Here is a 26074-nt window from a genome sequence, read left to right on the forward strand (position 1 = left end):
TTGGCGTTGGCCAACATGATGAAGACTGGGCGAGGGGGGGGTTGGGGGAGCCGGCGCCATCAACAGCAGGGGACATGCATGCCATTGTCATCACTTATCCCTCAAGCGGTATCCCCAGAGGTCCATGGAAGCCAGATTTTGTCAAATTTCCACGGACAACCCCTATTGTGGTACGTAAGTTTATATAATGGAAGGGCAGCATTGATGTCTCGTTCCCACTGGGCCAAGCTAGGGGGGCGAGTCGACAGCCATTTGCACAGGATCGCTTTCTTCGCATAGAAGAGGAGATAAAAAAGCAACAACTTTGAGTGTTAAGGCATGAGATCATCTGGATGAATGCCCAATAAGGCTAGTGCAGGGGTCCGGGGAGCCCCCAGCTCCAGCCGTACATTCAAATGTTCAAAAACACCTGACCAGAAGTCATGCAGGCGTCGACATTCCCAGAACATATGCAGGTACGTTCCAACCTCAGTTTGACACCGGGGGCAATGGGGGTCTCTAGTGGGGTAAATTCTGGATAGACGTACTGGAGTAAGGTACACCCGATGAAGGAACTTCGTCTGAATGAGTTTGTCACTCGCGGATATAACTAGTTTAGTACTAGTTTTATCCAGGCAGTCCTCCCAATCTTCCCTCTCCAGCCCCGGGATGTCAACCTGCCATTTATTCCAGAGCAAAGTCAGCCTCGCTGGTTCCACCGGGAAGACCACCCGGTACACATCGGAAAGAGGTTTCTTTAGGCCCTCCCCCGTAAACAATTCCTCCAGTGGAGTATATTGTAGGGTCGGAGGTTCAGGGAACTGGGCTCTGACGGCATGGCGCAGCTGGATGTAGCGGAAGTACATCCAACCAGGCATGGCGTGCAACTCTGTCAGCCGAGCAAAGGAGAGCAGCCCCCCCGTCGGCATAATGTCCCCCAGCTTGCAGATTCCAAAGCGCACCCACACCTGCGGGTCTGGGATCGACCTGAATTGCGGCAAGTTCGGGTTGTCCCATAATGGTTGGGCCGGGGACCAGCAGTTTGGTCTCGCAAATCGTCGCCCAGCCACCCGCCACACCCTAAGCGTCGTCCTCGTCGGGCCGGGAAGCGTCGCGTTTGCCCTCACCCCCCTGTAGATTAGCTCCCGCAGGACCTGTAAAAAAAGCCCGCGACAGCCGCCTCCAGGCGCACAGCCCCGTTTGACTCCGACGCAGCAAACCACCACGACACTGTGACTAGTATAGCTGCCCAATAGTAAGCCCGTAGGTTGGGGAGGGATAGGCCCCCAATACTCGTCGGAGACTGTAGAATAGATTTCGCCAGCCTGGGGGACGATCCGTTCCATATAAACGAACCTATAACTTTATCCGCCTCCTGGAAGAAAGACCCCGGAATCCAGCCAGGGCAGTTCCGAAAGATATAATTAAATTTGGGTAACAGCACCATTTTCAGAATATTTATACGCCCTATGAGATTCAGAGGGAGCCCGGACCAAGACTGGCATCTCTCTCGCAGGGTGCGGAGAAGGGGGAGCACATTCAGAGTGTAATACTGATTAGGGTCTTTGGTCACCTGCACCCCAAGGTACCTGAACTCGGCGGCCCTCTGTAAAGAAATATTACTGTCAAAAATCGCGAGCGCCTCCGATAGCGACGGGCCGGTGTCATTCAAGTATAGTAGGGCATCGTCGGCATATAGGGAAATCCGTTCCTCCAAGCCCCCCGTACAAAAACCTCTAATAACCGGTGACTCCTGAATGAGGATTGCCAGGGGTTCCAGGGCCAGGGCAAACAGTCCCGGCGAGAGAGGGCACCCCTGCCGAGTACCCCTTCGAAGAGAAAAAGGTTCCGATAGCCAAGCGTTGGTACTCACTCTGGCCCTGGGAGCCCTATAGAGCAACCTAAGCCATCCGGTAAATTTAGGGCCAAACCCAAAGCAACGGAGCACTCCCCAAAGAAACTCCCACTCCACCGAGTCGAATGCCTTCTCAGCGTCGAGAGAGGCAATCACACGGGACCCCGGAGTCTCAGGAGCTATAGAGAGATTAAGGAGTAGACGTCTAATGTTGATGTCAGTGCCCTTTCCGGGCATAAAGCCGGTTTGGTCAGCATGAATCAGTGTGGAGATCACTATCTTCAACCTAGTGGCCAGGATTTTTGCCAACAGTTTGGCGTCCACATTTAGGAGGCAAATGGGACGGTAAGCCCCACAATCCTGAGGATCCTTACCCGGCTTCGGAATCAAAACAATGATTGCATCCCCCATAGACTCCGGGAGAGAGTCCTCCCCTCCGAGCCCATCAAGGAGCTTCTTAAATTTAGGAGCCAGCACATCAGCATGTTGGGAGTAAAACTCCGCCGGCAGACCGTCAGCGCCTGGGGCCTTACCCTTTTGAAGGCTGCCGATCGCCGACTGGATCTCCTCCAGCGAAATCCCCTCGTCCAGCAGCGCCCTATGATCCGCAGACAACACTGGAAAGGGGATGCCCGCTAAATAGTCCTGAAGCGCCGCGTCCGAGTAATCCCGCCTAGATTCATACACCCCCTTAAAGAATTCATAAAACCGGGCATTGATGTCCCCAGGGGAGGTGAGCTCCTGCCCTTGAGCATCACGGATACTGGCAATGTGTGTGGAGGCTGAACAAACCTTTGCCAACCACGCCAATAGCCTACCATTCTTGTTCCCATACTCAAAAATCCTCTGTTTAGAGTGTAGCATCGACTGCTGAGTATGGGTCACCGCCACCAGGGAGACCTCCCGGACCACCTCCTGCCACCTCCGGTAAGCCTCCTCCCCTCCCGATCTAACATACTCCGCCTCCCGCCTACCACATTGCTCCTCTAGGTCTGTAAGGGAAGCCATCGCCTCCCTGCGCAAGGAGGCAATATTAGCGATATAGTGGCCCCGGAGTACAGCTTTAAATGCATCCCATACAATAGGACCTCTCTCAGGGTCATCGTTATGCTGCCAAAAATTACTAACAGCCTCATCAGTTTTCTCCCTCAGTCGCTCATCAGTGGCCCAGAACCCAGACAGACGCCACACCCTCGAATTTGGTGGGTTTGATAGAGACAACACAAGCATGAGCGGGGCATGATCGGAGATCCCCCGGGGCAAGTGTCGCACAGACCTGGACCATCTCAGAGCCCCAGGGGAGGCATAGGCCAGGTCTATGCGAGACATTGCCCGGTGGGTGGCCGAGTGACAAGTAAATTCGCGGCCATCGGGATGATAGTGGCGCCAGAGGTCAGTTAGGGAAAAAGTGTTCGCCCAACTCCGGAGCTCATCACCAGCCCGGGAAGTAGGGTGCAGTCTGTCCAGGTCCTGCTGGGGGACCAAGTTGAAATCCCCAACCAGGAGGACCTCCGGAGTATGGAATCCTAAGGCTATTTGCATAATGTCGTATAGCAACTGACCGTTTACGGGGGGGGGGGGGGCAGGTAGAGTCCCACCAATACCATATCTTTGTCATACACAGACATATGTATAATTACATAACGGCCTCCAGGGTCCGTCCGCACCCCCTTGACCTGGATCGGGAGGGACCTGTGGATCAGGACACTGACACCTCTAGCGTAATTAGAGTAAGTGGCGTGGTAGTGTGTACCTACCCAGGCCCTACGGACCCCTAGAATCCGCGAACCAATCAGGTGAGTTTCTTGAAGTATACAGATGTGAGGATTAAACCTTTGCAAAAATTTAAATACTAGAGATCGCTTGGTCGCCGAGTTGAGACCTCGGACATTCCAAGAAATAACCGAGACTTCACCCATCAGGCCAAGAAAGTGTATAATGTGTCACAATCCACAGGTGCCCCCCCACATCAAAACCAGATGAGAAGGTGCCCACAGAACCCATCCATACCCGACAGCAGTGAAAAGTGAGCACATTCCCCTGAATCATAAAGCCACTCCAACAGGAACTAAAATAACAAAAAAACAGAACAAAAAAAAGGAAAAACACCCCATCTGCAACGGCAGATAACAGGAACACCTCCCCCCTCCCCGCACCCCCCCCAAACCCAGGGGTACCTCAATCCCCCAAACTCGTAACCAAGTCATCCACTAAGGAGGGTACTAGTACATAGCAAGAGGTTTTGCCCAAAGGCATATGTGGGCCGTAGAGATGCTGACTGATGCAGAACGAGTCTCCCACCTCCCGGTAGGGGTTTCAAACAACAGTTAATCCCTGAAACATCACCTCGATCAGAAAGCTTGCAGGATAAGAAGACTGCTCAATTGCCTGCTGGAAGATAACCATTTGCAGGACATGTCCCCCCCGGAGCTGTATGCAGCCTCAGTCACAACCAGGTGGAGTGGGTATACCGCCAGAGTTACCCCACGCTACAGCGGTTAACATTGTTTCAGAGCCCTATATGTCCAAAGCTCCATCCCCACCTCCATATTGTATGTTCAGTTTCCAACAAGTCCTGCGGAGGCAAATGACCACAATCTCGGGCCCCCATGAGGTCCGCAGCGGCTGTCACAGGTGAGGACAGTATCCATCCAGGCTCATGGTGGGCGCTAGGTTCAAGTGTTTGCACCCGAACATCCGCTGGTGTACAGTCCCGCACCTGAAGGCAGGTCATGAGCACAAAAACATAAGAGATCCAAAAGAAATCCAAATCCCCCCAGCTTACCTCCAACAGGAGAGTCTCGCACATACAGTAGGGAGGACAAACCAGGGGGGAAAAAACATAGATGAGACTGATCAGGGATAACAACAGACATGTAGCTCCATCGCTAAGGCTCACCGACGTGGAGGGAGTCCAGCCAGGCCGCAGCCTCACGCGGGTCGGTGAAGAATCGGGTGGCCTCACCATCCTGCACCCGCAACCGAGCCGGGAAGAGAACGCTATATTTAATATTCCGGGCTCGCAATCCAGCCTTCACATGGTCAAAGGATCTTCGCAATTTCTGCGTCTCCAAGGAGTAATCCGGGAACATCATGATGGTGGCATTCTGGTACTTCAGGTCTCCCATCCGACGGGCCGCCCGGAGTGCTTCGTCTCGGTCTCGAAAATGCAGGAGCCTAAAGATAAGCGTGCGCGGTCGTGCCCCCGGGGGGCCCGGGGTGGGGGGAACCCGATGCGCCCTCTCGACGGTAAAATAAGATGAAAACTGTGCTTCAGGTAGAAGGCTGCGCAGCAGTTCTTCCACAAAAACCGTAGGGTTTCTCCCCTCCACCCCCTCGGGCAGGCCGACGACACGAAGATTGTTCCGCCGGTTCCTGTCCTCCGCGTCGTCGGCCTTGTACTCCAGGGCCCGCACTCGAGTGTGAAGGGTGCGGATGGACTCTGCGTGCTCCGATGTGAGATCCTCCACCCGGCCAACGCGCTGTTCCGCCTCCGACACCCGCGACCGTAACTTGTCAAGGTCCTGTCGGACCAGGCCGACGTCCAGCTGCACCGCCTCTATCTTGTTAGTCAGCGCCGCCTGACAGGAAGCAATGGCCGCCATAACATCTCTGAAGCCGACCTCAGCATCCTCTTCCCGATCCTCCATCTCCGTTTGAGACGCCATGTTGCGCGCCTGCACGAGCGGAGATGCCGTCTGCAGGCTCAAAACCGGGGCAGGATCCGGACAGGAGTGCTTTTTCCCCTTGCGTTTGGTTCTGCCTGACATCCGGAGCACACAGGTGTAGTTTGTAGGTGAGTCTGAGGTGCGGAGTTTAAAGTCCGGATAAAAGAGTCAGCAGAGCTCCAGCAACCACAACCTCTCAGGTCGCCATCTTGGACACGCCCCCCACGAGTGGATTTAATCCCTTCCTCGGCCGCTAGCTGGGTTATAAGTGCCATGCTAGCAGCCGAATAGCGCCACTAAAATGACGGTAAAGCGCCGCTAAAACTAGCAGCGTTTTACCGTCACCGCCTGACCACTGCAGTGCGAAAGCAGCCTTAAGTAATAAGTGGTACACAAAATTTCTTACATTTAAACATTTATTAAACAAAACAAACCTCCAATCAGTTCGCTTCCATGTATAATTTAGATTAAAAAAAAAAAAAACTATATGTTAAAATATTAATTACACAAAAACATGTAATCAAAACTTTTGGATGAAAAAAATGGACTAACTTTACTGTTTTCATAAAAAAAAAAAAAAAAAATCATTATTGTATTTTTTCCAAAAAAATTGCGTTTGATAAACAGCTGAGCAAATGCTGTGTGACATAAAACATTGCAACAACCGCTATTTTATTCCCTAGGGTCTCTGCTAAAAAATATATATAATATTTGGGGGTTCTAAGTGATGTTCTAGCAGAAAATACAGGATTTTTACTTGTAAGCAACAAGTGTTAGAAAAGATTTAGTCTTTAAATGCTGAGAACTCCTCCACAGGAGTTCAGTTCAATGATAAGTTTAAAACGTTGTATCTCTTTGGTCTTTTCTTGGCAGACTGCCCAGAGAGGAGACAAGTTGTTCCACTGAAGACTTCAGGCAACTTGCATTGACTTCTATTACAGAAGTCATTTGCAAGTCGCGCTGAAGTTATAATCTGCTTTTTTTTATCAGCACAATCGGCCGATGCCGATTAATTAAAAAATGCCAAATATCGGCCGACCTCTAGTATCATATTTTTCTCAAACAATCAAACTGTGATCATTATCAATTGTGCAGTTAGATTATTGCACATAGAGTGTATATGACACATGCAATTCTATATCTGAATACACATAAAGTATGTTGCTGGTTAGTAAGGGCTGCTCTACCCTGTCCCTGCAGAATACTAATGTCCTAACTAACATAAGCATAGATAATCATTGATTCGTTTGAAAAATCTTAATAGTGAAAATATTGCATCATCAACATTTGTCAATGATATTAAATTGATAAAAACTGATTATACACTTCTGTGTATTTTTTACCCCATAGGAATGTGATGAAAGATTCCTGCACTTATGTTTGCTGGTTTAACATTCACTGATAACATTTTAAGATGCTTATATGTAGAAGCTGACAAGGCTTTAAATGTGGAGGGCACAGTGGGCAGATGTTGCCTTTTTTTTCCTAATAACCAATGTTTTATGCTTGGTCACAAAAATATGTGCCTTAAAAAAGGTAGCTGCAAAATTACACTAAAATCTTATGAGAACAAATTAGTGAAATGCATCCTTAAATAAATCTACATGCATATTATACTGATCCTTTTGCGTTTGTAGACTCTTCATCTTGGTATGTGTTTTGAAGCCTCCTTCCAGCAACTAGACTTTTGAAGTTCTGATCAGGCAGCTACCAGTCCTTCACTGACTGGCATACTGATATGGGCAGTGATCAGTGGTGTGCTTTTCCCCTCTTTCAAGACAAAAACCTATAAAGAGAATACATGGCGGTTTAATCTGAAATAAATGTGACAATAGTACAAAAACCCAGCAAAAAATAATTTTACAATTGCAAAGGTTCACAGTTCAGTGTCAGGAGTATGAGACATGGCCTGTGCTATAGTACAGGGGTCTTCAAACTTTCTAAACAAAGGGCCAGTATATGGTCCTTCAAAGCTTTGGGGGTGGGGGGGGGGGGGGGGCTGGTAGGAGTAGAAAATTCTCTGCTGTCAACGGGAGTAAGCAATATCCAATCATTGAGTCTAATGGGTGAAATGGTGCCCCGTTGTTGGCAACATTTAACGGAATAGTGCTTCGTTGTTGGTCGGTGGCAGGAATAGTGCCCCATTATTGGTGTAATTGGGAGAAACAGTGCCCCATCACTGGAAAAATAATGCCCCAAGAGCCGGATAAAGGGAACCAAAGGACCACATTCAGGCCCTGGCCCCAGGTCAGCAATTGAAACTGCCCCATGCTCTTTGTGCCAGAAGGGTTGATGCCACCTATTAAAGACAACAGGAGCTACAATACTAAGTTATGTCTTGATCAAGCATGTGAAAAAAGAGCCAGAGGAAGCTGAATCAAAGCATGTAACATGAGCAAAGTGAGCTGAATGGACATGTTGGTTGGGATATAAATAGAGTACAGAAAATCCTGTATCCAAAAAGGAATGAGAAACTGTTTTCTGTAACTGCATATAAGGATTTGACATAAATAAAAGCAGATTATTGTAAGAAATCCCTGCTAGTATTAAATGGTTTGTCTCATCTCTGTAGCTGATACATTCTGCTGGAGAGCTTGTTCTTTTGAAAATCAATGGACTTACTGGCTGCATCACTAAAGGAAATAGAAGAATGTCTAAAAAAGAAAATGAATGCAGCCATCGCATAAAATAATTGGCGTTATGAAACCAAAAAGCAAAGATTTATTGTATAGCAGCTTAGCAATGCTTAGACGTGATGGCTGTATTAATTTTCTTTTAGGCTTTGTTTTTATCTGGTGATCTAGCCAGTAAGACTGTTGTTTTTCAATATGAACAAGCTCTCTTCCAGATATATCAGTTTACAGGGATGAGTCAAACAAACACTGGTAGGAGTACTTAGAATGATCAGCTTTTATTTATTCATGTAAAATCTTAATCCTGGATGGAAAAAAAAAAAACAAAAAACAGTTTGCTTTAAATTAATACAAAGTGTGAGCTGGTGTTTGGCTTCACTTTATTTGTGTATTTAAATTTGTTAGTACATTTAACACTACCCTCCAGCCCAAGGCAATGCTGCTGTCTTGCTGTGCCCCCTGTGCTCATTCATTCAGAGTGGTTGCACTCTAAAACAGGAGGCATGTTACTGGCCAGATCACCAGGTGAAAACAGAAGGAAAAAAGGCCTGAAAAAAAAAACCCAAACAAATGCAGCCACCATACCCAATTATTGATAAGCTGCAATATTTAAATTGTTTGTTTTGGAATACCGCTTTAATGGATTATCCCTACCCATATTCCTGTCACACTGTAGTATAAATGAATGCAATCGATAAACTTAAGAAAGTTAGCAACGTGAGATTTTTTATAAAATAGACAAAATTTGCACAGTGTAAATATAAGATACATATATTCTGTACATATACATTAAAGTGGTTGTAAACCTCTGATATGCAAAGCAAATGCTTCTATATTGTGTACTTCCCTCAATCCAAAGCACTGATCATCATTTCTCTCTGCTGCCTAGTTCCGTTGCTGTCTGCATGACTCACTGCTGTCTCCAATAGATGGATGAGGATGGGGAAGGAGAGCTCCAGCAAACAGCATGTGACTGATAGGCTAAGCTGTATATGTTTCCTGTGTGCTGTGTAGAGGGGGGTGTGAACTGATGTAGAAAACAGAGGGCTGCAGTTCAACAGGTACAGCTTCTATAGGAGGATTTTTTGACCTGTGCATTAACTTGAGGCCAATAACTTACATAGTTACATAGTTAGTCAGGTTGAAAAAAGACACAAGTCCATCCAGTTCAACCACAAAAAAATAAAAAATAAATAAAATAATAATATCATACAATCCCATATAACCAATTCTATACCCACAGTTGATCCAGAGGAAGGCAAAAAAAAAACAGCAGAGCATGATCCAATTTGCTAAAGCAGGGAAAAAAATTCCTTCCTGATCCCCCAAGAGGCAAATCGGATTTTCCCCAGATCAACTTTACCTATAAATGTTAGTACCCAGTTATATTATGTACACTTAAGACATAATTCAGGCCCTTCTTAAAGCAATCCACTGAGCTGGCCAGAACCACCTCTGCAGGGAGTCTATTCCACATTTTTATAGCTCTTATTGTGAAGAAACCTTTCCGTATTTGGAAATTAAATCTCTTTTCCTCTAGACTTAAAGAGTGCCCCCTTTGTTGACTGTAAAGTGAATAACTCGACACCAAGTTCACTATATGGACCCCTTATATATTTGTACATGTTGATCATATTCCCCCTTAATCTCCTCTTATCAAGAGAGAATAAATTCAGTTCCTCTAATCTTTCCTCATAGCTGGGTTCCTCTTATCAGTTTGGTTGCCCTTCTCTGCACTTTCTCCAGTTCCCCAATATCCTTTTTGAGAACTGGTGCCCAAAAGTGAACTGCATATTCCAGATGAGGTCTTACTAATGTTTTGAACAGGGGCAAAATGATATCTCTCTCTGGAGTCCATACCTCTCTTAATACATGAAAGGACTTTGCTCGCTTTGTAAACCACAGCTTGGCATTGCATGCTATTATTGAGCTTATGATCTACCAAAATCCACAGATCCTTCTCCACTACGGATTCCCCCAGTTGTACTCTCCCTAGCATGTATGATGCATGCATATTCTTAGCCCCCAAGTGCATAACTTTACATTTTTCAACATTAAACCCCATCTGCCACATAGCTTCATTGAGTAGATGTAAGGATTTACATCCACTTTAAAGTGGGAGTCCGCCGGGACTCCGCGTTTTTTTTTTTTTTTAAAAGCCAGCAGCTACAAATACTGCAGCTGCTGACTTTTAAAATAGTGACACTTACCTGTCCAGCGCGCCCGCGATGTCGGCACCCGAAGCCGATCTCTAGATCGTCTCTCGGGCCCTGCCGCCGCCATCTTGGGTATGGGAATCAGGAAATGGAGCCTTTCGGCTTCATTTCCCGGTTCCCTACTGTGCATGCGCGAGTTGCGCTGCGCAATAAGGACGGTCCCCGCTGCCTCTGGGATCTGTGTGTTTCCCAGCAGGCAGCGGGGCACTTGCGGAAAGGGGCGTAATCTACGCCCCTTTCCGCAGAGAGCTATCCCGGAAGTGGGTGCAGATACCTGTACTGTATAGGTATCTGCACCCTCCTCCCCCCTGAAAGGTGCCAATTGTGGTGCCGGAGGGGGGGGGGAGGGTTCCGATGAGCGCAAGGTCCACTTATGGTGGACCTCCGTTTTAAATAAAACAAACATTTTCCACAATAGTTGTCCTTAAAGAGGAACTGCAGTCTCCTCAAATAATTTGTAATCAAAACATCTTTGCCAAGCTGATGCTTCCCTCCAACCTGCATATTATTTTATATATACTGTTATTCTGTTCTGGCCAAATGTGCTGCAGAAATCTCCCTCCACTATGTCTGTCTGCATCCATTTTAACTGTGGGCAGCTGAAGCTGCTGCCTGTTCACTTCCTGGATTTACACAGACACACAGAGACACAGCTCCAGCCAAAGTTAAAAGAACAAGGGCAGAAGATTTAATAGATGGAAAGTTGAAAAAACGACTGGAGGTCCGCTTTAAAGTCATTTTGTCCAAATACATTTTGCTGCTACTTTAAGTTTGAAGAATTTTGGAAAATATGCACTGACTCAAAGATTGAATGAATGAGAAAAATTACCTTAATGATATCAGAAATGCCTTTATCAGAGCAGCAGTCAATGAATGTCTCAATTGGATAGTTTAAACCCGGAACGAGAAGTGGAACCTGAGGAGAAAGTATTGGACCATAGATAGGAAGTTACTAAATAGTTCTGTCAGGTACAATATAAATAACAGCATTACTTAGATTTATAAAGAAGGCAAATAGATCGCCAAAAATGCTAGTTATACAGGACAAATACCTTTGTAGTCTTCAAATATTTATAAGTGTTTGTTAACACCCCCTCCCTTAAAAAAAAAAAAAAAAAAACTGATTCTGGTCCCCTAAAGAAGAATAAACAGCACCATGCTTGTGCGGTGTAATCTGCCCCTCTCTAAACTGTAAAAACTCGCTGAACCTGCCACTTTCTGTATGTCATCTCTATGCTGATCAGGAGGGGTGGGTGCTGTGTCGGTTGGTGAATTACAGAGAAAAGGATTTTACGGTGAGTACAAAAATCCTATTTTCTCTTATATTCACAGACCGACACAGCTCCTCTCTGTAACTATATGGGACGTCCCCAAGCAGTGCCAAACGAGGGGTGGGAAAAAAAAAACAGCATTAAAAACTTCATCCACCATGGCAAATGGGAACTAGTGAAACTAAACCCACAAAAAACAGCAGTGTGGGGAAACTCCACCACAAAACCGGGCATCCTCAACAGGAGTGATCCCCCTGACCGAGCATTGCGGAAGTAATGCAACAGTGCATTAATGAAACAGTACTGTGTTTTTATCAAAAAACCAGGAAAAAACTCAATAGCAACTACACGGCCGCCTGCAAAACTTTGCAGCCAAAACCAGCATCAGCCGATGCACTGACGTCTACATTGTAAAACTTGGTAAACGTATGGACAGATGACCAGGTCGCCGCCTTACACACCTGAGCGACAGGCGCTTGGTGTCGGAAAGCCCAAGATTTTCCGATTGCTCTTGTAGAGTGGGCCATTATTGGAAAGGGGGGCACCTGCCCCTTCAAGGCGTAGGCTTGGACTACAATCTGTCTGATCCACCTGCAATCTGTCTGATCCACCTGGAAATGGATGGCGACGAGACCGCCATGCCCTTCTTAGGACCAGCCACCGAAACAAACAGTGAGTCTGACTCCCGAAAGGAAGCTGTGGCAGACAAGTACACCTTCAGAGCCCTAACCACATCGAGAGCATGAAGGGCCACCTCTTTGGGGTGCTTCGGCTTAGGACACAATGATGGCAATACAATTCATTGATATGAAAGGCCAAGACCACCTTCGGTAGAAAAGACGGTTGCGGACGCAACACCACCTTATCCCTGTGGATGACCAGATAAGGCGAATTGCAGGACAAGGCCGCCAGTTCTGAAATCCTCCTGACCGATGTGATGGCCACTAGAAAGACCACCTTCTGTGAAAGGGTCAACAGAGGAATCTCCCTGGTATTCTCAAACGGTGGCTTCTGAAGCGCCGACAACACCAGGTTCAAATCCCACAGAGGCAACGGAGAACGCACCGGAGGGACTACATGGCGCACCCCCTGAACAAAGGTACTCACCAATGAGTGAGACGCTAGGTGTCGCTGAAAAAAATAAAAAAAGACAGCCAAAGCTGAAATTTTCCCCTTGATGGTGCTCAACACCAACCTCTGGTCAACACCTTGCTGAAGAAACAGCAGGATCCTGGATGCCACCCTTTCTCCTCACACATGGAGATATAGGCCTTCCAAGTACGATGGTATATCTTCCTGGAAGAAGATTTCCACGCTCTCAGCATAGTCGGAATCACCGAGTCCGACAGACCCCGGTTCCTCAATACCTGGCTTTCAACAGCCAGGCCTTTAAAGCCAACGATGATAAAGCAGGGTGAAAGATTGGACCTTGAGATAGGAGGTCCTTTCACAACGGCAGTCGGCAGGGAGCGTCTGCCACCAGGCACACCAGGTCTGCGTACCAGGCCCGCTGAGGCCAATCTGGGGCAATCAGGATTACTGGAATCCCCTCGGCTTCCACTCTGCGAAGCAGACATGGCAACAGTTTCAGTGGAGGAAAGGCGTAGATCAGCTGGTACTGATCCCACGGAGCCACCAGCGCGTCTGACGCGTCTGCCCACGGATCTCTTGTCCTGGACACGAATCTCAGGACCTTCCGATTGAGCCGGGAGGCCATAGATCCACCTCTGGTGTGCCCCATTTCAGGCTCAGCAGCCTGAATATCTCCGGATGCAATGCCCATTCTCCTGGGTCCAGCATCTGTCGACTCATATAGTCCGCCTGCCAATTTTCCACCCCCGGGATGTAAATGGCCGTCAGGGCCGGAACGTGTCGCTCTGCCCACCGAAGTATGTGAGTGACCTCCCAAGCAGCGGCGGAGCTTCTTGTTCCCCCTTGGTGATTTATGTATGCCACAGCCGTGGCGTTGTCTGACTGTATTCTGATCGGACGCCCTTGAAGACTCATCGACCATGTGTGGAGGAACAGCCTGATCGCTCTCAATTCGAGCAGATTGATCGGCAACCTGGATTTGGCCGTCGACCAGAGGCCCTGAGCCGACTGGATACCCATCACTCCACCCCAGCCGGCCAGACTGGCGTCCGTAGTGATCACCGTCCAATTCAGAGGAAGGAATGATTTTCCGGCCTGAATCACCAGTTTCCTCAACCTCCAGATCAGGGAATCCCTGAATGGCTGGCTCACCTGGATCTGCCGATCCAGGGACAACGGAGATTTGTCCCATTTTGTCAAGATCTCCGGCTGCAGGACTCTGGTGTGGAACTGTGCATAAGGTACTGCCTCGAAAGAGGCTACCATGAGCCCCAGCACTCGCATGCAAGAGTCTGCAATTTGTCTGAGGGGAGAAAGACCCTCGCTTCCCTGGAATCCAGCAGTAAACCCAGGTACTCCAGACGCTGTGTCAGCACCACCACCGACTTCCTTAGGGTCAACAGCCACCCAAATTCTTGCAGGGTCTGCATGGTGATCGCCACATCCTCCCCTAATTCTGAGGTAGAAGAAGTTCTCAGGAGGAGATCGTCTAGGTAACCCACGATCGCGATCCCGCGTTGTCGCAGCAACGCCAATACTGGAGCCAGTACTTTGGTAAAGACTCGGGGCGCTGATGCCAGGCCAAAGGGAAGAGCCGCAAACTGGTAATGGGCATCCCAGACTTTTGATGCCGAAGGCATATGGGTATGTGCAGGTAGGCATCCTGAATGTCCAAGGATGCCAGGAAGTCCCCTTGATGGAGTGCAGCGACTACTCAGCGAACTGATTCCATTCTGAACCTCTGCACTTTTACAAAGTGATTGAGGGCTTTTAAGTCCAAGATTGGACGTACCCCTTCCTTCTTGGGAACCACAAACAGATGAGTAGAACCCCTGGAAGCGTTCCGAGTCCGGAACTGGTACAATCACCCCCTGATTCAGCAAGTCCCTTACTGCCCCTAGCAGGGCCTTCCGGCGAACCGGGGACGCGAGTATGCTGGAGGGGGAAGAATCTGTTTGGCGGCCAAGAGAGAAACTATCTTGTAACCTGCGGAAATCAGATCGCAGACCCATTGGTCTGATAACCGGGAGTTCCAATGGGCTGCAAACTCCCGAAGACGACCCCCCACCCGAGACACGGGTGGGGGCAAACCTTCATGCGGTGGCACTTTTGTTCGCAGGCTTGTTAGGCTTGCGGTTCCAGGGACGTTTCTGACTGTCCGTGGGCGTCCTGTCGGGCTGGGGTTGTTTTGCTGAAGCACTGGGCGGACGAAAAAGCCGCTTGTGAGCAGAAAAGGAGGGCCCTTGCCTGCGGCGTGGCTCCTTAGCCTTCCTGGCCTGTGGGAGTAGTTTACTCTTACCACCCGTGGCATTTTTAATAATGTCATACAACGATGCTCCAAAGAGCCGTTCGCCAAGGAAGGGAAGATCTGTCAGGGCTTTCTTGGATGCCTGGTCAGTGGACCAGCATTTCAGCCAAATAAGGTGCCTCATCACCACGGCTGACACTGAGGCCCTGGATAGCAGAGGGAGAGTATCAAGGACAAACGTACTTAAGGCCATGCACTAGTTGGTCTGCTAGCTCCACGCAGACAGGGGAGGCAGTATGCTCTCCCAATTCGCGGCACAAAAGTTTTGCCCACTCAGTCAGTGTCTGCGACACCAGTGCGGATGCCAGTACAGGTCGCACGGCTGACCCCACAACCGTAAACAAGGAACGAGCCACTGCTTCGGCCTTCTTGTCTGTGGGATCCTTGAATGCAGGAGTCCCCTCAACCGGGATCATGGTTACTTTATTCAACCTAGATACTGGGGGGTCCACGATCGGAGGAGCCGACCACTTTTTGAGAAGGCTTTACTCAAAGGGGTAACGCACCGCCAAGTTTTTTGGGGACTGAAAAAGTTTGTTGCGGGCGACCCCATTCCCTGTAGATAAATTTGTCAAAATAAGTCAAATATGGGAACACCTTAGGTGAACGTGCTGGCTTGTGGGACCCAAAAGGGACCGGTACATCAGCAGAGGAATCCGCTGGCTCCTGAATCTTTAGGGTATCACGCACAGCTGTAATAAGTGCTCCAACAAGCGCCTTGTCGCGCCCGGACCCGGACGGGGAATCATCCTCGCTGTCCGAATGGTCCTGTCAGCCACGTCTGATAGGTCAAAGCAGGGCCCGAGTCTGCATCAGAGCTCTCCCCAGAGGACGGGGGGGGGGGGGGGGGCAGGGGCCTCTTACGTGCACCTTTGCTGCCACGTGCCGCCTCTATCTTAGCAACATAGGAGTCCAGGAACGCCGTCAGGGTGTCCATGCGCACCGCACTAACCACAGGTGACCCGGTTGCTATTGCCTGGATTTCGGAGGAAGAGACACCAGTTTCTGAAGCCATGCTGACCCTATCCTGTCTGCCACCTGCAAGGGGACTTAGGACAGTGAAGCTCCCACCCTCCTGCTGCCACCGCGTGGGGGGTGGGGGGGTGCTTAGCGCTAGACTCACCACCCTGGGGCGTTCTGTGAATGCCAACAATAGTGCCTGTAGTCCCTAGGAGGTTCCCATGTGCAGAGAGGAGAAAAAACTGTGTCAGCAGCAGCAGCTCTAACAGTGGTGCAATGATCTGCAGAACAGCTTCAGCGTTCAAGCACAGAGCCATCCAGTGTCCCTCACACACGGGATACAGGAAGTAACAAGAGCAAGCACATTGCATGCTGTCACAAGAGGCCAGTGGTGAAGAAAGCATTCAGGCTTTCACAAAATGGCTGCCAATGTAATCAATAGGAATCCTAGGGAAAATGGCTGCTGAAGCTCCCCAGGGGAATCTATAGCTTTCCCAAATCCAAGATGGCCGCCGGAACGGCGCCATGTGGTGAATAGAGCAAAAATAAAAAAACGAGCTGCCTGCTGACAGACAGCCTCCACAAAACTGCTTTTTTGGGACCCCCAGACCTGGACCAGGACTGACAGCAACCGCACAGAGGCCCCACAGGTGAGAAACAGCGACCCACACACACACTGCCCGCAGCGCATGCAGACATCCCCCTCAGAGGAGGAAGGGAGGGGTGATGGGGACTTGGGAGAGAAGATAAGGAGCTGAGGTGGCCCCTGAATCGACCCCCTAGGGAATGCCCAGCTGCTCCCCTCACCAAAGCAGGGAGAGCCGTACTTACCAGTCCTGAAGAGCTGGGAGACATTCCATCACAGACCTACGCCTGCGCAGTTACAGGGTAGCTGCTGGCCCGGTATACTGTGATCCAGACATCAGTAGCCCAGTCATATGTATACCCCAATGCATTGAAGCTCACCGACCACCTCTGGAGCATGAGGTATGTCGTGGCCTGCCGAGCTGTAGCTGCGGCCTGCTCACGCTCGATGGCCGGACTGGGGGGGGGACTACAAGGATTTCATTAACCAGCCTGTCACCCAGCCGGCAGTTGATAGAAGAAGATCTCAGGATCTCTCATCTTGCACAAAAAGCAGCAAACCTGAAGTAAAATATGGACTGAGAGGCCCGCAGGGTTTCCTAGGTCATTCTCCTTGCTAGGCAAAATAAAAACTGAAGCTGCTAGCAGGAGGAGGGTTGATAGCACGAGGCCCGCCCCCGGGGCGGGATTAAAGATCTGTGTATTGTGTAACAATTTTGCCTAGTTTCTCCTAATGGCAGGCTATACAACCCATGTAGTTACAGAGAGGAGCTGTGTCGGTCGGTGAATATAATAAGAGAAATATAAATTATTACTGCCAGCCCTGTATTATATCCTGACTTAGCACACTGCATTATTCTTTTCTAAAAAGAGCATTGTAAATACCCGTTTAGCGTGATCTTCAGGCCGGTCACGTGATTCTCGGCCGGTTTCCATGGCTACTGCAGGAGGCTGAGCGGCCATGTGATCTCCCTGACTGACGTCAGAGTGAGATCACGGCCCCTCCTGCAGAAACCATCCATCAGAGCTGTACGGGTCATGTGACCGGCGGCCTAAAGACAGCTCTAAACAGGTATTTACAACACTCGTTTTTAGACAAGACAGGTACAGTGTGCTATGCCAGGCTCTAATAGAGGGTCTGGCATAAACTAATGTAAGGGTCATGGATAGAAGGGGTGACCCTTCCTTGTATGCACAGGTGCCTGCTACATTCTTCTATCTACCTGACTGCAGCAAACGCATATTCATCATATTACCTTTACAGAAAGCTAATCTGCAGCTAGCAAATACCATGCAAAGATCTTTAACCACTTGAAGACCAGCAAGTCAAACTTCCTTACTGACCAGGCCATTTTTCAGTTTTCAGCACTGTAAAACTTTGAATAACAATTACTTGCTCATGCAACACTGTATGCAAATTAATTTTATATTGTTTTTTGAGACAGAGCTTTCTTTTGGTGGTTTTTAATCATCACAGTTTTTTTTACTATATAAAAAGGAAAAATGGACTAAACACAATTTACCTTAGTAAAGAACTTTGCTATAGAACTTTGTAAATACATTTTATAAATTTTTTAGAATAAATGTATGCCAACATTTCTTAGCAGAATCAGTACCGTATTTATTGGCGTATAACACGTACATTCATTTTAAGAGGGACGTTTCAGGAAAAAAACTTAAATTTTAAATAAAGAACTTTCAAGCAAAATAAGGGTCAGTAGCTATCTGCAGCCTCACCATTGCCATCAATGCAGCCTGATCAATGCCCATCAGCAGCCTCACAAGTGCCATCAGTGCAGCAGCCTCACCATTGCCATCAGTGCAGCAGCCTCACTATTGCCATTAGTGCAGCCTGATCGATGCCCATCTGCAGCCTAGAGGGGACAGGGAAGGGCCAGGACGAGCGGCGACAGATTACATACAGCGAGAATCTCCTATAAGAGACAGAACAGTGGTCCAATGGCGGCCCAGGAGACAGGTCTTCCTATTACAGAGGTTGCCAAGCAAACAGGAGATTTTCACTGTATGTAATCTAAAAGGTGCGTGTCCCGCCCCCCTCCCTGTCCCCTCCGAGGCAGCTAAAATTGAATTATTGGCGTACAACACACACACGTATTGGTATTCCTCCCAAGTATGGGCATATCACATGGGTGAGACTTTTATAATTTTTTGACTGTCTATCTCTAGGACATTTTGTCTTGTGTATCATGAAAATAAATCAACATTGTATCAGTGTACTGTAATGTTCTCCTCTGTATGAGTGGTCAGGGAATATAGCTTAGTGTAGCATCACCTGTAGTAGTCCCCGTCCTGGTTCCAAGAGCACAGTTGTCTACAGGGGATGGCTGGGACTGGTGTCTCACAGGAACGTGGGACGCGCAGATGGGTCTATTTTAGGCAGCAGGCAAAGGAAAAGTCCAAGTGGCAAGCATGAATGTGGTCAATAAACAAGCCAGGGTCAGTACATGTGGCAGGCAGATGCAACACTGCACTGGTAGTGCGGTGATCAGGAATACTGTTACTGGCTGCACTGGCTCTGGTGACACCGTACTGATGTAGAGGCTATTTGAGACACTGTTGATGTCTACACTAGTTTGTGGTGACATTGTGACTGATGTGGCTAACGTTCAAGAACATTGTTGCTGGCTGCACTGGACTGGTAACACCGGGTTTGGCATGGGTAGTGATCAGGAACAGTGTTGCTGACATATGCTGGCCATACACTATACGAAAAATCTGCCAAACTCATTTTCGAAAAAACAAACAATGTTAGTGTCATCATGTAATGACCGATAAATCGTTCTGTGGACATAAATTAATCAATTTTTTGTTCGTTTTTTTCCATATACCCAGTGCAAACAGTTCGGACAGGAAACACATTAACCTTTCAATTTATCGTTTGTTCAGCAGAAAATTTCCAAACTTGGCCTTTTTTTTTTTGTCTCAAAAACGTCCCAATGATTATCGATTTTGTACCCATTAACTGGCCGAAAAACGAACAAACTGTCTTAATGACCGAATTTCGGCCAATTTTTCGTATAGTGTATGGCCAGCATTACAATGTGGCTGCAGTCAGGAGCACTGTCATTGGCTTACACTAGTCTGGTGAAATTAGGACTGGTAAGGCAGTGATCAACACTGTTGTTTGCTGCTGGTGTGGAACGAATTAGTAACACTGTTGCTGGCTTACAATGGTCTGGCGACATCAGGATTGCCATGGCTAGAGATCAGGAACACTGCTGACTTACCCTTGCCTGGTGACACTGGGACTGGTGTGGCTGCAATCAGAAACATTGATGCAGGCTTACACTGGGACTTGGTGGCGATCAAGAACAGGATTACTGGCTGCTCTGGTCTTGTGACAGTCAACAGTCAACACTGTTGCTGGCTACACTTGGCTGGGTGACACTGGTGTGGCAGGGATTAGGGACACTGTCTGGCTGCACTGGTATGGTGACACTATACTAGTGTGGTGGCAATCAGGGACACTGACTGCACTGATCTGGTAAAACTGTACTGGCATGTCCAGTTTTCAGGGACAATGGGCCCTGTACCCCAATCTGTGATGTGTCATGTCTGAAAGACAGCGCAATCTCAGGGTGCGCCAATGCACACCCTAGTGGGCGCACACAAGCAGCAGGAGGAAGTTTATATACGCCCTCATGGGTGAGTCGCCTAGCTGTTTATCTACAGTGGCTGGATGGTAAATGGTTAACATCACTAGTAAGTCACCTGAGCCAAGCTTTAGGTGGTCGGGTCAACAATGGATCAGGCTTAAGCAACTACAGGGAAATCTCTTAGATCCAAAGGTTAGGCTAAGGTGCTCACAAAGTGGCTGCTTAAATTGACACAATCACGGTCCAAGCCTTTGAATTTTAAAAAAACAAATAAGGTAATTTTGAAATTGATGGCAGCAGCACGTCTCAAAAAAGTTGGGATGGGGCAACAAAAAGTTTGCAAAGAAAGTGTTACTAACAAGGAAGAGCTGGAAAACACACTTTGCAACAGGTTAGCAACATGACTGGGTATAAAAAAAAGAGCATTTTAGAGACTCAAGTATCTCAAAAGTTATGATGGGCAGAGGTTTATCAACCTGTGAAAAGCATCTAACTATTTCAGAATAATGTTCCTCAACGTGAAATCCCCCCCACTCTTGATAAATCAGCACTGTCCACATTTGGACAGCAGCATTCTCAGTCTGAGGGGAAGGAAGTGTAAAACGTGCTAGCACATTGAAGTTAAGCTCCAGCAAATTCTTTATCCCAAAAATGGAAAAAGAAAAAAAAAAAACTGTTGTTTTCTGAAACTGATTATAAAGGTTTTACATACATAAATGCTGATCATTGTAAGCACCTGTGCGAGTGTTAAATAGTTTGCCTCACCTTTGTAACTGGTGCACAATGCTGGAGACCTTGTTCTTTACATCACTGCATGGGTTCAGGAATACTTCCAAAAATCACTCTGTTCATTGTGCCACCCAAAAATGCAAGTAAAAGCTCTATCATGTGCAGAAGAAACCATATCAAAACATGATCCAGAAATGCTGCCATCTTCTCTGGGCCAAAGCTAACTTAAAATGGTCTTTTGCAAAGTGGAAAACGGTTCTGGGGTCATACAAATCGAAATTTGACATTCTTTTTAGCAACCATGGACACTGTGTCCTCTGGACTAAGGGGGAGAGGGACCCTTCTGGCTTGCCATCAGTGCTCAGTTCAAAAGTCTGCATTTCTGATAGTATGGTGGTCTAAAAGTGCATATGGAATGCGCAGCTTGCACATCTGGAAAGACATCATCAATGCTGAAATATACATCCAGATGATGTCTTTTTTCAGGGAAGGCCTTAAATATTTCAGCAGGGCAATGCTAAACTGCATACTGCACCTATGATAACAACATGGCTTTATATTAGACGAGTCCAGGTGCTTAACTGGCCTGCCTGTATTCCAGACTTTTCAAAATTTTTAAATGTTTGGCGCAACTTGAAAAGAAAATTACGACAAAGAAGACCCAGAACCGCTGAGCAGTTAGAATCCTATTATCAGGGAAGAATGGGACAACATTCTCTCCCAAAACTCAAGCTACTTCTCAGTTCCCAGATGTTTACAGAGTGTTTTTAAAGGAAGGCGGGAAGCTACATCATGGTAAACATGGCCCTGTGCCAACAATTTTAGATGTGTTGCTACCATCAATTTCAAAATGGCATTCTTTTTCTTACAGTGGTACATTTTCCACAGTTTAAACTTTTGATATGGTTTCTGCTTTCTTTTGTGAAAAAAAAAAATGGTTTTATGAGAGTTGTAAATCGTTGCATTCCATTTTTATGTAGATTTTACACAGCGTCCCAACTTTTTTTGAAAATTGGAGTTGTATTTTTTGAAAATCGGGGTTCTATGTTTAGCATAAAAGGAAGTTATTTAGCTCAGATGTGAAGCAACTGGAAGGTTCAAAAGTAATCCATAACAGGGATGACAACACAGTAAATACTTTTTATTAACCAAGTTTTGTTTGGCATGAATGCAACACTAAATAGATACAAAAACGTCCCCAAACACTCAAACATGCTAAACTGCAAAGTAAAACTAATAAACTCTAAACAGAAGTGCTTGTTTTTTATACATTTCCTATATTTGCAAATCGCATTGGAAATGTTTTTCATACATTTAAAAGCAACATGGCAATGTGAGCTTGGCAAACAAAGCATTAAATAAAATTAAGGTAAGCTTCTGGTAAACTGGTTCTTCACTTATTTATGAATGCATGCTTGCCATGTTGTCTACAGGATTTCTTTGGCCTACCTTAAAGAATGCTGGCTTAAGCTGATACAGTCGTTCATCATACAGGAAACTAATTAAAAGCTGCATGGATGGTCGATTCTGTGATGTGTTCTGTAAGTTAAGAATCAGTTTGAAACGAGGACCAATACCCTGTACCTGGAATAAGAGAGGATTTTTTAATGTACTTTATTACTAAAGACAGAAAGGGAAAAGCTGACATGGGCAGATTAGACCTCTAAGCAGACTAATAAATGGCACAAAATTAACATTTCATAAATGACATTGCAGCCACACAGCAGGCAGCGAATACTTTGATCAGCTCAGCCCATTTGCTCCAAATCTCCGAGATGCTGTGCTATAATATACGGAACAACCTTATTGGTCAAGGACCCTCCACGATCCAATAATAGCTAATGAGACCCAGGGTTCTGTCCTGGGACCAATCCGATTTAATTTATTAATAAATGGCCTGGGGGATGGGACAAACAGCACAATCTCAGTATTTGTGGACTATACCAAGCTAAGCAGGGCAATCATTTCTCTGCAGGATGTGGAAACCTTGCAAGAAGATCTGAACAAATTAATGGGGTGAGCAACTACATGGCAAATGATGTTTAATGTAGAAAAATTTTAAATAATGCATTTGGGTTGCAAAAATATGAATGCAATCTACTCACTAGGGGGTGAACCTCTGGGGGGGATCAAGGATGGAAACGGACCTGCGGGTCCTAGTAGATGACAGGCTCAGCAATTTCATGCAATACCAAGCTGCTGCAAGCAAAGCTAACAGAATATTGGCATGCATTAAAAAGGGGAAATAACTCCAGAAATATAATGATAATTCTCCTGCTCTACAAGACGCTCGTACGGCCGCACTTGGATTATGCCATCCAGTTCTGGGCACCAGTCCTCAGGAAGGATGTGCTGGAACTGGAGAGAGTACAGAGAAGGGCAACAAAGCTAATAAAGAGAGACTGTAGGACCTTAGTTATGAGGAAAGATTATGAGCACTGAACTTATTTTCACTGGAGAAGAGACTATTGAGAGGGGATATGATTTCAATGTAAAAATACCATACCGGTGACTCCACAATAGGGATAAAAATCTTCAGCGAAAAGGAAATTTAAAAAGACACATGGCCATTCACTAAAGTTAGAAGAGAAGCGGTTTAATCTTAAACTGCATAGAGGGTTCTTTACTGTAAGAGTGGTAAAGATGTGGAATTCTCTTCCACAGGCAGTGGTTTCAGCGGGGAGCATTGATAATTTCAAAAAAACTATTAGCTAGGCCCCTGAACGACCACAACATACAGGGATATACAATGAAATACTGACACAAAAGCACACACACAGGTTAGACTTGATGGAGTGTGTGTGTGTGTGTGTGTGTGTGTGTGTGTGTGTGTGTGTGTGTGTGTGTGTGTGTGTGTGTGTATGAGACATAGGGATAAGCCAATTGTGTGGCACAACCAAGGGAGTTGGGGCCAGATTCTTGCCCAGGAAGTTGGATTGATATTCAAGAGCATCCTTCGTCAGTTGATCACTCGCTCCTCCTCAAAAAGGAAAACTCACTCCCTTGGCCTCCATGACTCTGCTCTTTGCTCGTTCTCCTCTACTTGGAGTACACCACATCTTAGTCCATTCATTCATTTAACCATTTACCGCCCAACGTCCTTGACTTTGGGCGGGTATATCTGAATGATGCCTGCAGCTACAGGCATCATTCAGATGTTGTCTTTTTTCAGCTGGCGATTCCCTACACCATGGGTCTTCAAACTACGGCCCTCCAGTTGTTCAGGAACTACAATTCCCATCATGCCCAGTCATGTCTGTGAATGTCAGAGTTTTACAATGCCTCATGGGATGTGTAGTTTCGCAACAGCTGGAGGGCCGTAGTTTGAGGATCCCTGCGCTACACCATAAGAGTGATCATAGCGTTTGGTCAGTCACTTGATCTTTCTTAAGGTCGGCAAGAGGGGACGTCTCCCCCACCCGCCACCCTCCGTTGCTTCTACTGACTCACTGCTGCCATCGATAAATCAAAGAACGGATCCGCGGGCCCCAGGTATTTACCATAGAGATTTCCGGCAGACCAGATCATCACCAGAGTCTCTATGATCGCTCCAAGGCTGGGCACGGTGTTATGACGTCACGCCCGGCCTCTGCTTTTAAACAAACTGCGCCGCCTCGGCTGAGAAGCCGAGATAGTTTTTTGGTTTTTAATTTCAGCTGTCCCAGTTTTTTTTTTTTTTAAGTGTTAAACTAAAAAACTGAAAGTAAAATTAACAATAGGAATACATTTTTTTTAAAGTGCCCCTGTCTCCGTGTGCTCGCACGCAGAAGCGAACGCATATGCAAGTCCCGCCCACATATGAAAACGGTGTTCAAACCACACATGTGAGGTGTCGCTAAGAATATCAGACTGAGAGCAATCATTCTAGACCTCCTCTAACTCAAAACATGTAACCAGTAAACAATTTTTAAGCGTCACCTATGGGGATATTTACGCAAAGAAGTTTTGCGCCATTTCACAAGCATGTGCAATTTTGAAGCGTGGCATGTTAGGTATCTGTTTACTCGGCGTAACTTCATATCTCACATTATGCAAAAAAATTTTGCTAAACTTTACTGATTTTTTTTTTTTTGGGGAAAAAAAAAAACTAAAGGTGTTTGAAAAATTGCTGCGCAAATACCGTGCAAGATAAGAAGTTGCAATGACCGCCATTGTATTCTCTAGGATCTCTGCAAAAAAAAAAAAAAAAAAAAAAAAACATATATCATGTTCGGGGGTTCTATGTAATTTTCTAGCAAAAAAAATGATGATTTTTACATGTAGGAGAGAAATGTCAGAATTGGCCTAGGTGGCAAGTGATTACCATAATCACTATTCTCCAAATACGGTCTTTTATCCAGTTTTCTATCAATTTACAAACTGAATTTTCTAAGCCTGTAGACTTTAATTCACATGTTAGCCGTGTGTGGGGGAACTGTCAAATGCTTTGACAAAATCCATGTATACTATGTCCACAGCCACTCCTTTGTCTACGTTTTTGTTTACCTTCTCAAAAAAGAAATCAAATTGGACAACTTTGGTCTTTCGTGAATCCATGCTGACTACTGCATCAAATATTTTCTAGCAAAAATTCTTCTATATGGTCTTTTATTAAACTCTTAAGTATGCTCTCCACTATAGAACTTTAAGATGTCTATAGTTACTTGGTAAAGACTTTGATCCCATTTTAAATACAAGCACACATTGGCCATACACCAATCCAGTGGTACAATGCCAGTCATTAAAGAGTCTTTAAAAATTAGAAACAATGGCTTAAATATAACAGCGCTCAACCCTTTGAGGACCCTTGGGTGTAAGCCATCTTGCCCGGATACGTTATTCACCTTTATGCTGTCTAAATGTTTCTGGATCATTTCGATTTTGAACCATCGTGGATCATTTGGAGCCATGTCAATACTATCCCTATTAGGGACTTGATCCCATTTTCCTGCGTATACATAGAGCTGAATAAGGTATTCAATAAATTTACCTTTTCTTTATCGCTAGCAACCAACTCAAAATGTATGTAGCAAAGAGCCTACATGTTCAGACTCATCCACCTCACCAACCACCCAGTGTCCACTTTCTCCCCAATCCCCCACCATTCCCTCCACTGGCTTGTGATTACCCAAGAAATGTAGTTTAAAATATTAACACCGACATGCAAAGACATCCATCCCCA

At 46.5% G+C, this 26074-nt stretch overlaps 1 protein-coding gene across 5 annotated transcripts in view; it reads right to left on the reverse strand.

Moving 5' to 3' along the window:
- Positions 1 to 6083: 6083 nt before the first annotated feature.
- Positions 6084 to 26074, reverse strand: part of BBS1 (Bardet-Biedl syndrome 1) — a 125460-nt gene continuing 105469 nt past the window's right edge. For 4 of the 5 annotated variants that reach the window (XM_077456136.1, XM_077456156.1, XM_077456149.1 and 1 more), the window contains 3 exons: positions 22363 to 22497; positions 11181 to 11267; positions 6084 to 7288 (listed from right to left, as the gene is read on the reverse strand). In XM_077456136.1, the coding sequence (XP_077312262.1) occupies positions 7202 to 7288; positions 11181 to 11267; positions 22363 to 22497 (309 nt within the window). In that variant the 3' untranslated portion in view covers positions 6084 to 7201. The remainder of the gene's footprint in view (positions 7289 to 11180; positions 11268 to 22362; positions 22498 to 26074) is intronic. The other variant, XM_077456144.1, reaches the window with a different exon arrangement.

Source organism: Lithobates pipiens, unplaced genomic scaffold (genome assembly GCF_037356315.1).
Source record: "Lithobates pipiens isolate NorthernLeopardFrog02 unplaced genomic scaffold, aLitPip1_a1.2 Scaffold_10, whole genome shotgun sequence".
In the NCBI taxonomy this organism is placed as follows: Eukaryota; Metazoa; Chordata; class Amphibia; order Anura; family Ranidae; genus Lithobates; species Lithobates pipiens.